The sequence below is a fragment of the Psammomys obesus genome, unplaced genomic scaffold, assembly GCF_907164565.1.
Source record: "Psammomys obesus unplaced genomic scaffold, mPsaObe1.curated_primary_1811, whole genome shotgun sequence".
NCBI lineage: Eukaryota > Metazoa > Chordata > Mammalia > Rodentia > Muridae > Psammomys > Psammomys obesus.
In genome coordinates, this window is record NW_026591086.1 from 28356289 (window position 1) to 28371964 (window position 15676).

The 15676-nt window shown below is 39.0% G+C and overlaps 1 protein-coding gene across 1 annotated transcript; it reads left to right on the forward strand.

Moving 5' to 3' along the window:
- Positions 1-12845: 12845 nt before the first annotated feature.
- On the forward strand, positions 12846-13528 carry LOC129678922 (WASH complex subunit 3-like). The gene has a single exon (XM_055609870.1). The coding sequence runs from the start codon at positions 12899-12901 to the stop codon at positions 13478-13480; it is 582 nt and encodes a 193-aa protein (XP_055465845.1). The 5' UTR covers positions 12846-12898; the 3' UTR covers positions 13481-13528.
- Positions 13529-15676: the final 2148 nt, after the last annotated feature.

Here is a 15676-nt window from a genome sequence, read left to right on the forward strand (position 1 = left end):
TTGTATTTGAATATTTGCATGGGTTTATAATCCCAACAAACCAGAGATAGGATCAGGGAGATTACAAGTTTGAGGTAAGCATAGAGTACACGAAGAACTCTAGTCAAGTTAAGGCTATACATTGAGACTTTATCCTCTAGAATTTTAAAAATATATGGAAATTGATTTTTTTAATCTACAGTTGTTTTCAAGCATTAGTGAACTACAGGGGAGATATGCTTCGTTCTGGTAAAGATTCGGGAAACTCTAGAATAGCCTCATCATACAAATCGGATATCCTGCAAGTATTTTAATCTGATGTATAATGCAGGAAATGGACATTTTTTCTTGTTTTTGCACAGAAGCCAAAAAGGAAGTAAATTTGAATAAGCAAGTTAAAAAATGTATTGAAATTATATTTATTCAAATGAAAATGAATGAAGCAGATGCAAAATATCCAACTTGATGCTTTCCAAACTATGAAGTACAACGTTGATTTTTAAAATGTCATCTCATATTTAAAATTAAGTTTACGATATTCAGCTTTATGTTCATGATGTCTTTTCAAATACTAACAAAAAGATCGATTTAGTTGAATAATGAGAAATGTGGTTCAAAGAATGTTGTTGAGTTATAACTTACATGTGCCAAGTTTGTGTAGTATGGAGGAGAAAGTGGGACTATGTCTTCCTTCCTCAGATGAACTTCTTATTGTAAAGAAGTTTTCAGGCAATCTCCACAAATTCTTTTAGCTGTGTAACCAAAATCTACATATTAAATATAAAAAAGGCTAGCCATTTGGATTAAAAGAGTAAGTGGGGAAAACAATTTAAGTTCCACAATCTAGAAATGTATTGCAACTATAGTGCTTGAATTTGTATATTTGATTGATCTCTTAAATAAATTTTCTAGCTCTTTGACCATGTAGGATGAAAGTAAAATGGAAAGGTGAAGAGAGAAATTAAAAAAAGAAAAAAAAATGGGGTGGAGAGAAAGTAAGGAAAATATTTTTAGAAATAGAAAAGTAAGGAAAGCATGACTGGGATCTACTAATATGCTTAATCTTCTTATTACTAGGAACTGGGATCATCAGTGTAGATTGTTTCAAGAAAGAGCCAACTTGACCAAGGACTATACATGAAGAAGACCTAGTCCCCCTGCTAAGAGGAAGCACACAGGCTGCTCATTTTCCAAGGGGGTTTCATAGTAAGGGGAACAGGGACTGTCTCTGAGATAAACTTAGTGGCCTCCTCTTTGATCACTTTCCCTTGCGGGGGGTTGGGGGGGGAGAAGTGCAGGCTTACCAGTCCACAGAGGAAGACAATGAGGCCAGTCCTGAGGAGACCTGATAGGCAAGGGTCAAATAGAAGGGGAGGAGGTCCTCCCCTATAAGTGTACTAGGGGAGGTGCTTGGGGGAAGAAGAGGGAGGGAGGGTGAGATTAGGAGGACACAGGAGACAGGAGGACACAGGGAGGCAGATACAGCCGGGATACAAAGTGAATAAATTTTAATTAATTAATTAGCCAATCTGAAATAAGTTATGATTTGAACATTCTGTTGACTTGAAAATAAAATGTACTTTTGAATGAAACTAAAATACCAGTAGAAGACAGGTTTCCAGAGATAGTTTTCTAAATTGGAAAACTAGAACTCCATAGAATTTAAGGTTGGGAAGATAATATAGTAGAATAACATTGTATCTGTAATCATTCCATTATTATTAAGTAAAAACATATTACAGTCCTTTATATAGACAACTATGGCATCTATAAAGCTATGTAAAGTGAAAAATTAATCAAGATCATATTCGAACATAAGACTCTCTAGGGTGATTGTAACTTATTTGTAAAAGAACACACACATCTGCACTTGTCTGGCAAGGAAAATATGTAGCACACTGAAACAAGACATCTTTTGGAGAAGTGACTGGATAAGATGAGAAATTTATGTGGCAATGTAGGACAGCAGGAGCACTGTCTTCCCATCATCTTCTCCTGCAAAGAATTTTGTTATGTTAGCTAATATAGAGATTTACGTTTTCGTGTTTTCTTTTCTTCTCTTTAACATTGGAATCAGCATACAGATACAGCAGTGAATTTTTGTATTAATTAAAATAATTTGAACTACTATATAAGTCTACATCATCATTTCTGAAGAAATCAATCCAAAATTTGTAGTCAAAACATGATTTTGCAAAATTTCTTTATCACTCTGAAATTAATATATATAATTAAAAGTTACAGTTTAATTTAATTTTAGATCTAACCCTCTTCAATAGTAGAAAATAGATACCATTTACATATATCATCTGTCTACCAACTATCATCATTCTCTCATGTATCCATCATAATCTATCTTATCTATTGATCTATCTATATTATATGCATGTATTCTTTTACTTTTGTATTCTTATACAGTATTTTGTGTGAATGTGGTGTTTATGTATACATATGGATAGTTTTTTACAGGTGTCAATTCACTTGTGAGTTTGTGAGTATAGGCATGTATGTGGAAGCCTGAGAGAAATTTCCAGAATCATACTCAATCATTCTGCACATCATTCACTGAATCAGAGGTCTCCAAAACTAAGAGCTCCTTGATAATGAATAGTTTGCCGTCCAGCTTACTCTGTAGAAACCCCATTCTACCTTCGGAACTGGAATTAAGAGCAACCTTCCCAACCCATCTTTCATTTTATCTCAGTTTCTCAGAGTCTAAAATGGTTCTCATGCAACAAATCAAATGACTTTTTTTATTAATATACTTATTTATTTATAAGACATAATCAGAATATTAGGTAAATTTTGTATTGCAGATATTATTTGATTCATGACAAATTGTTAATGTTATTTCATTTGCTTTGTTTTTCCTTTTCTAATTTTTTCTTTATTATTATTATTTAGTATAGTTAATTCACTCTGTATCCCAGCTCTAACCCCCTCTCTCATCTCCTCCCTGTCCCACCATCCCTTTCTCTTTCTTCCCTATGTCCCTCCCCTAGTCCACTGATAAGGGAGGTCCTCCCCTACTATATGACCCTAGCCTATTAGGTCTCATCAGGACTGTCCTGGATCCTTTTTCTCTGTGGACTAGTTAGGCCACCTCACCAGGAAGAGGCGATCAAGAAACAAGCCACAATGTCCATGTCAGAAACAGCCTCTGCTTTCCTTACTAGGAAACCACATGGAGACTGAGCTGCCCATCAGCTGCATCTGAACAGGGTGTCTATGTCTTCTCCATGTATGGTCCAGTTTAGGTACTCAATGAAACTCATTAAGACTAAGATTGAAAACAATACATAGTTATTATTTTAAGTAACACTTTTTAAAACATATGAAAAGAGTCTGCATTGTGTTTTAAATATCAACAGATTGATAACGTATGCTTGTTATGAATACATGATACTAAATAAAAAGAAAAATACCCTATGAATCAAAATTTCAACAACGATGAACAGAAAATAAGTTAATCATTTGGGCATAAAATGGCATTAGTATATTTCAAAGCCATACATATATTTTCTAATATTTCATATTGCCTTAATTTTACGTTTAGCTGAGTATGGCTAAACCACTTGTGCAGGCATCCATAAGTCTATATTACTGTAATTTAGAGTACAAGACAAACAGAAATAGTATTAATGGAAGAAAACAGTTTTTGATATAGCAATCTATTTTCTAGATGAAAAATATAAACTGCAACTGTATATTTGACATGAGTATATATCAAAATCTTTTCTCAAATGTGGATTGAAGCCTGAGTTGTTACTTGCAGGCCTGATTACAGTGCAAGAAAAACTCAATAAAAATTGTAACACTCGACTTGTTATAGGCACTTTTCTCTAATAAGTATTGATTTTGAAATATTGGTAAAGATTGTTACTTGTAGGTAGGAAATTGTTGCCACGACTATGCTACACAAATCACTATTTATTTCTATGTGAACATATTAGACAAAACTTACCCAAATAATTTAATGTAATTAAGAAAATTGGAAGAAGTAGTGATTTCTGACCAGTGTTAAATTTGACATATTCAAGACAATTTCAAACATGGTAGAGTATATTTTTCTTTGTTCTCAGAAAAATAATTTTAGGGTGTAGTGTTTATGAAAGCCACATCAAATTATATGATAGAACACTATAGAATGCACATGAGATAATGTAATATTTTTATTTTGAGGCTCTTATTTCATTCAATAGGATAATCTCTAGCTCCATCTATTTTCATGCAATCAACATATTTGAATCTCTTTAAATCTACCTAAAAGTACATTTTATAGATATGCTGTAACTCCTTTATCTTATCATCTGCTGGTGAATACTTAGACTTACTCCATAATTTGACTATTTGAAAATGCTGGAATAAGCCTCTTTGCTCAGGGATCTCAGCAGTATGCTTAGTCTGAATTGTTTGGGCATATTCATAGGAACTGTATATTTTTAGGATGTTGAGGAGATTTCTTATTGATGTGAAGAGTGTGTGAACACATTTATATTCCCAAGAGCAAAGATTCAGGGTTTTTCTTCCTCCAACTTCTCCAGGGTTTGATGTTATTTTCTACATCATTGTCATTCTGGTTCAGGTAATATGAGATCACAAGGTAGGTACACATTTGCTTTCCTTTGATGGCTAAGGATATGATTGAGTATGTTTTCAACACTTCATCTTTCAAGAACCATGGGGGGGGGGCAAGATGGCGGCACCGGGAGAACACCATGTCTGAGAAGCGGGACAACACACTCCGTGCAGCGATCAGGAGACTGAACTCTGGGCCCTAAAACAACAGCAATTGATCGTGTTTCCCAGGTGAGGGGAGGCTCCCACAGCATGGGAATCGGTCGGGTCCACTCTCGGCTGCCCATCCAGAACCCGGAAGAGAACCCGGCTAACGCGGGCTTAGGGTCTCCGGGCTGGTGCTGCAAGCCTGCTTGTCCCGACCACTTTTCCAGGCTGATTGGTGGGCACAAGGGTGCCTGAGGCTGAGAGTCCCAGTCACAAAAAAAGCCCATGGGGAAGCAAAGTTGCCAGACTGGTCACAGGTCACCCAGTCTTTCCCTGGAAGGTTTCTCCAACCACGGGTACCTGCTGCCATCACAATTGAGCTCCCGCCGTGCACGGATTACAGCTGCGCGCCCAGCTCAAAATCCCTACTCCCTCTTCGGAGGAGGCAGGAGGCGTCCAGCAGAATCTACCACAGACCACATTGTCTGTACCCCAACCCGAGATCGGGGCTGAGAAAACCCAATCCTTTCGGGCACTCCCCCCAAACACCGCCATAACCCTGCCACAGCTGAGCAGAAGGATAAAGAGGCGCACAGCGGCTTCACAGTGCTGGAACTCCAGTGCTGGCAGCCGCTCCTAGCAAAGGAACTACAGCTCGGGATCTGGGACTGTGGTCATTCTACACATCCTGAGATTCTCCTGGGTCCAGCACAATAAGGTCTAGCAGCAAGTTCTATCACCGGCGCCACACCCCCCCCCCCCCCCCCCCCCCCCCCCCCCGACCCCTGGCAGACAAACGCCGGCTCAGGGCTCAGGATCGGACTGAGAAGCCCCAACCCCTGCTGGCACTCCCCTGAGAGCACATCCATAAACTTTCCCTAGCAGAGGGGAAGGTAAGAGGGAAAGGACAGAGAGGCAGCCTGCCAAGGACACAGCACCCTCTCTCCAGCTCACCCAGCGGCCCCTAGCAGAGAAACCCAAGCTCTGGATCTGAGGACACTCAACCCTACCCGGTACTCTCTTGGGATCAGCAAACATAGATTCTACCGCTAGGCTGCTTCTGGCAGAGAGATCTGGGCCCGGGATCTGGGATTGAGTACACTCATCCTAACTCTTCCCGCGCCACTCAGGGACCAGTCAACATAACCCCTCCTGGCAGAGGGAAAGGACAAAGAGGCAGCACACAGGAAAGGTGGACACTGAGTCCTTCAGCTACAGTGTCACGGAGCTGACTGTTAGCCTACCCATGCACTTCCGCAGCAGGACCAAAACAGAGAGTAGTGAGCAAGGGGAACTGCTGTGCATTCCAACTGGTCCTGCAAGAGAGTGAGTGAGCCTTCTAGGGAGAGATTGCCCCAGACCCAGGGCCTCTCCACAGAAGCAACCAGATGACATCCCTGCTACCCACACCCCTAGTGTGGGCATCATAGGGATTCTTGGGATAGCGACCCCAACATTGAAGCCTCTGCCTTGCGGGTCCACCAGAGTAATCCAGGCAAACAATCCCTGGATCTCAGTCAGAACTGTGTAATAGTGGCTTGCAGGCCACTGCAATAGTCAGAGAATCTGTGCATGCACACTGTGCCCGCTAAAAGCGCACACAAATAGCGCCAGCGTCACATTCCTTACTTAGGCAAAACTGAAAACACAGTGCACACTCCCAAAGCAGTGAACCTCTCTCATCTTCCTGAAAAAAAAAAAAACAGTCCAGAAAACAGAAAGAGAGGATCATAGCCAAAACTAAAATCTTGAGGAACAACCAGTGAGGATTATAAATAACCAGATGGCTAGAGGTAGAAATAAGAACACTCCCAACAAAAATCAGGACATAATGACCTCACCAGCAACCCCACAAAAAAATGGACACTTCAATTCACTAGATATACAAGAAAGTGACCTCAAAACTATGTTTCTCCAGCTATTAGAGGCCCATAAGGATGAAATTAACAAAGCCCTCAGAGAAATAACCAAAGAAAATGAGACTAACCAAGAGGAAACAAATCGTGCTTTCAGAGAAATGACCACGAAAATTGAGGCAAACAGAGAAGAAATGCACAAAGCTCTCAAAGAAATGTCCACACAAATGAAGGCAAATAAAGAAGAAATAAATAAAGCTCTCATAGAAATACAGGCAATTATACCCAAAGAAGTAGAGGCACAATTAGTGATACATAGAGAGGAAACAGACAAAAAAATAGAAGCTATCATTGAAAAGCAGGAGTCCACATTCAAACAGATGAAGGAAATGGTGTAAGACATGAAAACAGAATTAGAATCAATAAAGAAAACACAAATAGAGAAAAACCAGGAGCTGGAGAACATAGAGAAAAGATCAGGCACTACAAAGGTAAGCATCACCAACAGAGTACAAGAGATGGAAGAAAGAATCTCAGGAGCCGAAGATACACTTGCGGAAATTGACACGTCTCTGAAAGAAAAAATAAAATCAGAAAAGTTCCAAACACAAAACATCCAAGAAATCAAGGACACCATGAAAAGACAAAACCTAAGAATAATAGGAGTAGAAGAAAAAGAAGACATCAGGCTCAAAGGTCCGGAAAATATTTTCAAGAAAATTATAGAAGAAAACTTTCCAAACTTAAAGAAGGAGATGGCCATAAACATACAAGAGGCCTACAGAACACCAAGTAGACTAGACTAGAAAAGAATTTCTTCACGTCACATCATAGTCAAAACACTGAACCTACAAAACAAGGAAAAAATTCTAAAAGCAGCAAGGGAAAAAGGCCAAGTAACATATGAAGGTAGACCTATCAGAATCACACCAGATTTCTCAAAAGAAACTATGAAAGCCAGAAGGGCCTGGACAGAAATCATACAGTCCTTAAGGGACCACAGATTCCAACCCAGACTACTATACCCAGCAAAACTTTCAATCAACATAGACAGAGAATTCAAGATATTCCAAGACAAAACCAAATTTAAACAATATCTACATAGTAACCCAGCTCTACAGAAGTTACTAGAAGGGAAACTCCAAACCAAAGAAAACAACTACATCGAAGGAAACAGAGGAAATAGATAACTACACAACAAAAAAAAAAAAACCAAAAGAAGACAAGCAATGAAACTCAGTGACACCACCAACACCATATCTAAAGTAAGTAACAATTGTTGGTCACTAGTTTCTATCAACATCAACGGACTCAACTCCCCAATTAAAAGACACAGACTAACAGAATGGTTGCGGAAACAGGATCCATCATTCTGTTGCATCCAAGAAACACACCTATGCAACAAAGATAAACACTACCTCAGAGTAAAGGGTTGGAAAAATGTCTTTCAAGCAAATGGTTCCAGAACACAAGCAGGAGTAACCATCCTAAAATCTAATAAAATAGACTTTCAACCCAAGTTAATCAAAAAAGATAAGGACGGCCACTATATTCTCATCAAAGGAAACATTCACCAAGAGGACATCACAATTTTGAACATCTATGTCCCAAATACAAGAGCACCTACATTCGTAAATGAAACAATAGTAAAGCTTAAATCACACACTGATCCTAAAACCCTAATAGTGGGAGACTTCAACACTCCACTCTCACCAAGGGACAGATCAACTAGACAGAAAACAAATAGGGAAATAAAAACACTTACAGAGACCCTAAATCAAATGGACCTAATAGACATCTACAGATCTTTTCATCCAAACTCAAAAGATTATACCTTCTTTTCACACTGCATGGAACCTTCTCCAAAATAGACCATATAGTTGGTCATAAAGCAAGCCTCAACAGATACAAAAAGATTGAAATAATCCCTTGTATTCTATCTGACCACCATGGACTTAAGCTGGACCTTAACAACAACAGAAATAACAAACAGCCTACACGCACATGGAAACTGAACAACTTGTTACTCAACGACAGCTGGGTTAAGGAAGAAATAAAGAAAGAAATTAAAGACTTCCTAGAATTCAATGAAAATGAAGGTACAACATACCCAAATTTATGGGACACATTGAAAGCAGTGCTCAGGGGAATATTTATAGCACTAAGTGCCTGCAAGAAGAAATTTGTAACATCACATACAAACAACTTAATGGCCCAACTGAAAAACATAGAAAAAAAAGAAGCAGATATACCCAAGAAGAGCAGAAGGCTGGAAATAATCAAACTCAGGGCTGAAATCAATGAATTAGAAACAAATAAAACTATTCAAAGAATCAATGAAACAAAAAGCTGGTTCTTTGAGAAAATCAACAAGATAGACAAACCCTGAGCCAAACTAACTAAAAAGCAAAGAGAAACTATCCAAACCAACAAAATCAGAGATGAAAAGGGTGACATAACTACAGACACAGAGGAAATTCAAACAATCATTAGGTCATACTACAAAAGCCTATATGCCACAAAATTTGAAAATCTAAATGAAATGGACAATTTTCTTGATAGATTCCATCTTCCAACATTAAGTCAAGATCAGGTAGAAAAACTGAACAGCCCTATATCCCCCAAGGAAATTGAAGCAGTCATTCACAGTCTCCCCTCCAAAAAAAAGCCCTGGGCCAGATGGTTTCAGCGTGGAATACTACCAGACCTTCAAAGAAGTGCTCACACCAATTCTCCTCAAACTATTCCACAAAATAGAAACAGAAGGTACATTATCAAACTCATTCTATGCAGCAACAGTAACCCTGATACCTAAACCACACAAAGACCCAACAAAAAAAGAGAACTTCAGACCTATCTCTCTTATGAACATTGATGCAAAAATACTCAATAAAGTACTTGCAAACCGAATCCAACAACATATCAAAGATATCATCCACCACGACGAAGTAGGCTTCATCCAGGCATGCAAGGGTGGTTCAACATATGGAAATCCATCAATGTGATCCACCAAATAAACAAACTGAAGGAGAAAAACCACATGATCATCTCCTTAGATGCTGAAAAAGCATTTGACAAAGTCCAACACCCATTCATGTTTAAAGTCTTGGAGAGATCAGGAATACAAGGCACATACCTAAAGATAGTAAAGGCAATATACAGCAAGCCTATAGCCAACATCAAACTCCATGGAGAGAAACTTAAATCAATCCCACTGAAATCAGGGACAAGACAAGGCTGCCCACTCTCTCCCTACCTCTTCAACCTAGTACTTGAAGTCCTAGCCAGAGCAATAAGACAACTAAAGGAGATCAAGGGGATACAAATCGGAAAGAAAAAGTGTCACTATTCGCAGATGATATGATAGTATATATGAGCGAACCCAAAAATTCAACCAGAGAACTCCTCCAGCTGATAAACACCTTCAGCAAAGTGGCAGGATACAAAATCAACTCAAAAAAATCAGAAGCCCTCCTGTATACCAAAGACAAAAGGGCCGAGAAAGAAATTAGGGAAACAACACCCTTCACAATAGCCACTAATAACATAAAGTATCTTGGGGTGACACTAACCAAGCAAGTGAAAGACCTGTTTGAGAAAAACTTCAAGTCTCTGAAGAAAGAAATTGAAGAAGATCTCAGAAGATGGAAAGATCTCCCGTGCTCATGGATTGGTAGGATTAACATTGTGAAAATGGCCATCCTGCGAAAAGCAATCTACAGACTCAATGCAATTCCCATCAAAATACCAATTCAATTCTTTACAGACCTTGAAAAAAAGATTCTCAGTTTCATATGGAGAAACAAAAAACCCAGAATCTCCAAAACGATCCTGTACAACAACAGATCATCTGGAGGTATCTCCATCCCCGATCTCAAGTTGTACTACAGAGCAATAGTAATAAAAACTGCATGATATTGGCACAAAAACAGAAAGGAGGATCAATGGAACCACATAGAAGATCCAGAAATAAACCCACACACCTATGAATACTCGATTTTTGACAAAGAAGCCAAAATCATTCAATGGAAAAAAGACAGCATCTTCAACAAATGGTGCTGGTCCAACTGGATGTTCACATACAGAAAAATGAAAATAGATCTATATTTATCACCCTGCACAAAACTAAAGTCCGAGTGGATCAAAGACCTCAACATAAAACCAGATACTCTAACTCTGTTAGAAGAAAAAGTGGGGAACAGCCTAGAACTCATTGGCACAGGAGACAACTTCCTGAACAGAACACCAACAGCACAGGCTCTAAGAACAACAATCAATAAATGGGTCCTTATAAAACTGAAAAGCTTCTGTAAAGCAAAAGACACTGTCATCAAAACAAAACGCCTGCCTACAGATTGGGAAAGAATCTTCACTAACCCTTTATCTGACAGAGGACTAATATCGAGTATATACAAAGAACTAAAGAAGCTGAAAAGCAGCAAACCAAGTACTCCAATTAAAAAATGGGGAACAGAGCTAAACAGAATTATCGACAGAGGAATATCGAATGTCAGAGAAACACTTAAAGAAATGCTCATCCTCATTAGCCATCAGGGAAATGCAAATCAAAACGATCCTGAGATATCACCTTACACCCATCAGAATGGCCAAGATGAAAAACTCAAGGACAACACATGCTGGTGAGGTTGTGGAGAAAGGGGAACCCTCCTCCACTTCTGGTGGGAATGTAAACTGATACAACCACTCTGGAAATCTATCTGGCGCTTTATCAGACAATTAGGAATAATGCTTCCTCAAGACCCAGTTATACCACTGCTAGGTATATACCCAAAGTTTGCTCAAGTACACAAAAGGGATATTTGCTCAACCATGTTTATAGCAGCTTTATTTGTAATAGCCAGAACCTGGAAACAACCCAGATGTCCATCAACGGAGGAATGGGTACAGAACTTGTGGTATTTTTGCACAATGGAATACTACTTGGCAATCAAAAGGGAGGAAATCATCAAATTTGCAGGCAAATGGTGGGATCTAGAAAAGATCATCCTGAGTGAAGTATCCCAGAAGGAGAAAGACAAACTTGGTATATAGTCACTTATATAGACCTATAAGATATGATAAACATAATGAAATCTACACACCTAAAAAAGATTAACAAGAGAGCAGACATGGGGTAAGATGATCAATCCTCGTTTAGAAAGACAGATGGGATGCGCATTGAACATATGACAGGAGTCATTTGAAAGACTCTAACTAGCAGTGTTTTCAAAGCAAAGACTCATGACCAAACCTTTGGCAGTGTACAGGGAGTCATGGGAAAGAAGGGGAGTTAGTCTGATGAGGAAAGGATAGGAGCTCCACAAGGACCAAGTATATCTGGGCACAGGGTCTTTTCTGAGACTGACATGCAACCAATGACCATGTATGAATGTAACCTGGAGCCTCTGCTCGGATGTGGCCTGTGGTAGCTCAGTAACCAATTGGTTTCCCATAGTGAGGGGAACAAAGACTATTTCTAACAGGAACTCAATGACTGGCTCTTTGGCCTCCCCACCCCCCCAAGGGAGGAGCAGTCCTGTTAGGCCACAGAGGAGAGCTTTGCAGCCAGTCCTGAAGATACCTGATAAAACAGGATCAGATGAATGGGGAGGAGGTCCCCCCTATTAGTGTACTTGGAAAGGGGCACGGTGGAGATGAGGAAGGGAGGGAGGGACTGGGAGGGAATGAGGGATCGGGACATGGCTGGGATACAGAGTTAATAAAATGTAACTGATAAGAAAAAAAAAAAAGAACCATTTGGTCAGGTGTAATGGCACAAACACTTTGGAGTTTGATGAAGAAGGATAGGAGTTTGAGGCCAGATATAGGTGCAGCTACATAGTGAGTTCAAGGCTATCCTGAGCACTCAGAGAATCAGAGTGTGGTTCATTATTCATTGTCTTGCTTGCTTTTTGTTGTATTTTTATTACTTACATAATCAATATTTTACTAAGTTTTTGTATTATAACCAGCAAATATATTTCCCCATTCAAAAAATTATTTCTTAACACAATAATTATTCCTTACCTGTGCAGAATGTTTGTTTTTTTATTTCCCAAAATCTAATTTTTCAATTCCTAATGTTATTTGCTGATGATTATTTTCCTTTTCAGGAAGTCCTTACCTATGACAATAGGAAGTCCTCCACTTATGCCTAAATGCTTTCTTTATTATTTCCTCTGAAATTTTTAAGGGTCTCTCACTGTTTAAAGATTTGTACCATTTGGAATTTTATTTTTTTTATTTTATTTTTTTTAAAGATAAGAGATGATAATCTAGTCTCAACCGGGCTGGGAGGGGCTTGAGTCTGAGCTCCGGGGACCCCATCCACTGAGGAGATGGATGAGGATGGGCTTCCTCTCATGGGGTCAGGCATAGACCTGACCATGGTGCCAGCTATTCAACAGAAAAGAACCGTGGCATTTCTGAACCAGTTTGTGGTTCACACTGTGCAGTTTCTCAACAGGTTTTCCACGGTTTGTGAGGAGAAACTGGCAGACCTTTCACTTCGTAGTCAACAAATTGAAACAACTCTCAATATTTTAGATGCAAAGCTGTCATCCATCCCAGGCCTAGAGGATGTCACAGTTGAAGTCTCTCCTTTAAGTGTTACTACTGTCACAAATGGATCACATTCTGAACCCACTTCGGAGCAACCCCAGAACAACACACAAGACTCTGGAGCACAGGAAAGTGAAGCACCATCAGAAAATGTCCTAACTGTAGCCAAGGATCCAAGATATGCCAGATACCTCAAGATGGTTCAAGTGAGTGTTCCAGTGATGGCAATCAGAAACAAAATAATATCAGAAGGACTAGATCTAGAGCTTCTTGAGAAGCCAGATGCTCCAGTGCCTAATGGTGAGAGTGAAAGAGCCATAGAAGAGAGTTCAGATAGTGAATCCTCTTTCAGTGACTAAGCTGGATTGTGAGAAGAATCACATAGCTACGTGGAGGGCTCTGCCTACATTCTGTGAAAAAGCCTACATTCTAGCTCTTGGTGATAAAATGACACCGTGGCCACACACCTACCCCAACCTTCCTCTGTTTAAAAAAAATAATAATAAAGCATTTATAACCTTAAAAAAAAGAGATAGATAATCTAATCTCATTCTTCTACATGTGGATATTATAATGCCCAGATATTAACCTGTATGTTACACCTTTCCAAGGACAAAGTTAGTTTTCTGGAAGGCTAGGAGTTGTGGCTCTTAGAAAATATCAAATCTTCATTGGAAAGTACAGTGGTTTATTGTTTTGTATTCATAAATCCTGCAGCACATATTTTGTGGCAAGTAAACTGTGAAAATTCCAGGGAGTATTCTTGTCCAAAGTCTATCTCTTGGTCCATATTTAAGTATTTAATAAAGCTTACTTTCAAGTTGGCCCCAAATGTTGAAATTGTTTTTTCCTATGGATTTCAAGATTAACAATATGCAATTTTCCCAGGAAAATCTATTGAAGATGCTATCTTTTCTGAAATACATTTTTGTCATCCTTGTTTGTAGTCAAGCAACTGCAGGCATGCAGATTTTCATATGAGTCTTTATTCTACTCCATTAATTTTGGTGTTTGTTTTGTCTTCTATTATTGTTACCATGCCTCTGTAACAAAACTTGCAATCCGATATGCTAAAACTTCTACCACTGTTCTTTATGCTCAAGATTACAGTGGCAACATACTCTTTTTTGTTGTTGTTACCACATGAATTTTAAGATTATAGACATATTTTTAGAAGTTTTTGTTTTATGTTGAATATTTTAGAATTTTTATTATGTTTTTAACTGAAACAAAATTAAATCATTTTCCCCCTTCCTTTTCTCCATGTTTCTGCTAGCTACTAAACCTCAAACCTCTCCAATGTCTTCTTCACCTTGAAGTTGACAACCTCTTTTCTTTGCTTATTGTTATGTGTTTATGTATGTGAGCACATGACAAATATAAAGGCAACCTCCTGAGTCTGTTTTTGTTCATGGTACCGACATGGTACATGTTGTCAAGGCTGAGCACTCTGTATTGGAAAACCATTAAGGAGAACATGTCTGGGCAAGGTTATTTCTATTCACAGCAATCATTAATTGCCTCTAATATGATGTCTAGGGCAGGCACCCTGTGAAATTTCTCGGTCACGTGTCCAATGACGGTGTCATTGTTCTGGTCTTTTTAATCCAGCCATTTCTAGGACAGATGGTTTCACAGCCCACTTACAGGCATTCAGGCCCTTTCAATCTTTCTATTCTCTGTTCTTAGATGTTCCCTGAGCAATAAGCAGAAGGTACAATGCAGGATTGGTCGGATTAGTCCAAGTGACTCCTAAAACTATAGATGATGAATGTAGCCCTTGGTTGCCTTGTGGTTCTCTATTGCTAAAGTTACCACACATTTAAGACACAGGATTCTGATGATTCAAGCTAGGACTGCTCGAAAGCCTCTTTCCTGAAGTCTAGTTTACATGATCCCTGAAAATACTATGAAGAAAATAGAGGGGGAGGCAATTAAAAAGTCCCACAAGCTTCAACACCTATGAACCACAACAATTACTGTCATGTTGTAGAAATTTTGGTGGGGGTTTCATTGAATGTGCAAGTTACTTTTGACTGTAGGTCTCTTACAATAATTAGCCAAATAATTAACCAAATAATTAACAAATTATGAGGGCTGCTTACCACTTCCTATTGTACTTGTCAGCTTTTCTTTGGTGACTTAATATTGCTAATTATTGAGCACTTTTTTCCTGTTATTACTCTTTTTTAATTTTAATTTTTATTAATTACACTTTATTCACTTTGTATCCCCCTGTAGCTCCCTTCCTTCTCCCCTCCCAATCTTACCCTCCTTCCCTTTCTCCATCCATGCCCCTCTCCCAGTCCACTGATTGGGGAGATCTTTCTCCTCTTCCTTCTGATCCTAGTCTGTCAGGTCTCATCAGGACTGGCTGCATTGTCTTTTTCTGTGTCTTAGTAAGGCTGCTCCCCGATTAGGGGGAGGTGATCAAAGAGCAGACCAATCAGTTCATGTCAGAGACAGTCCTGTTCCCATTACTATGGAACCTACTTGGATCCTGAATTACCATGGGCTACATCTAAGCAGGGTTTCTAGGTTATCTCCATGAATGG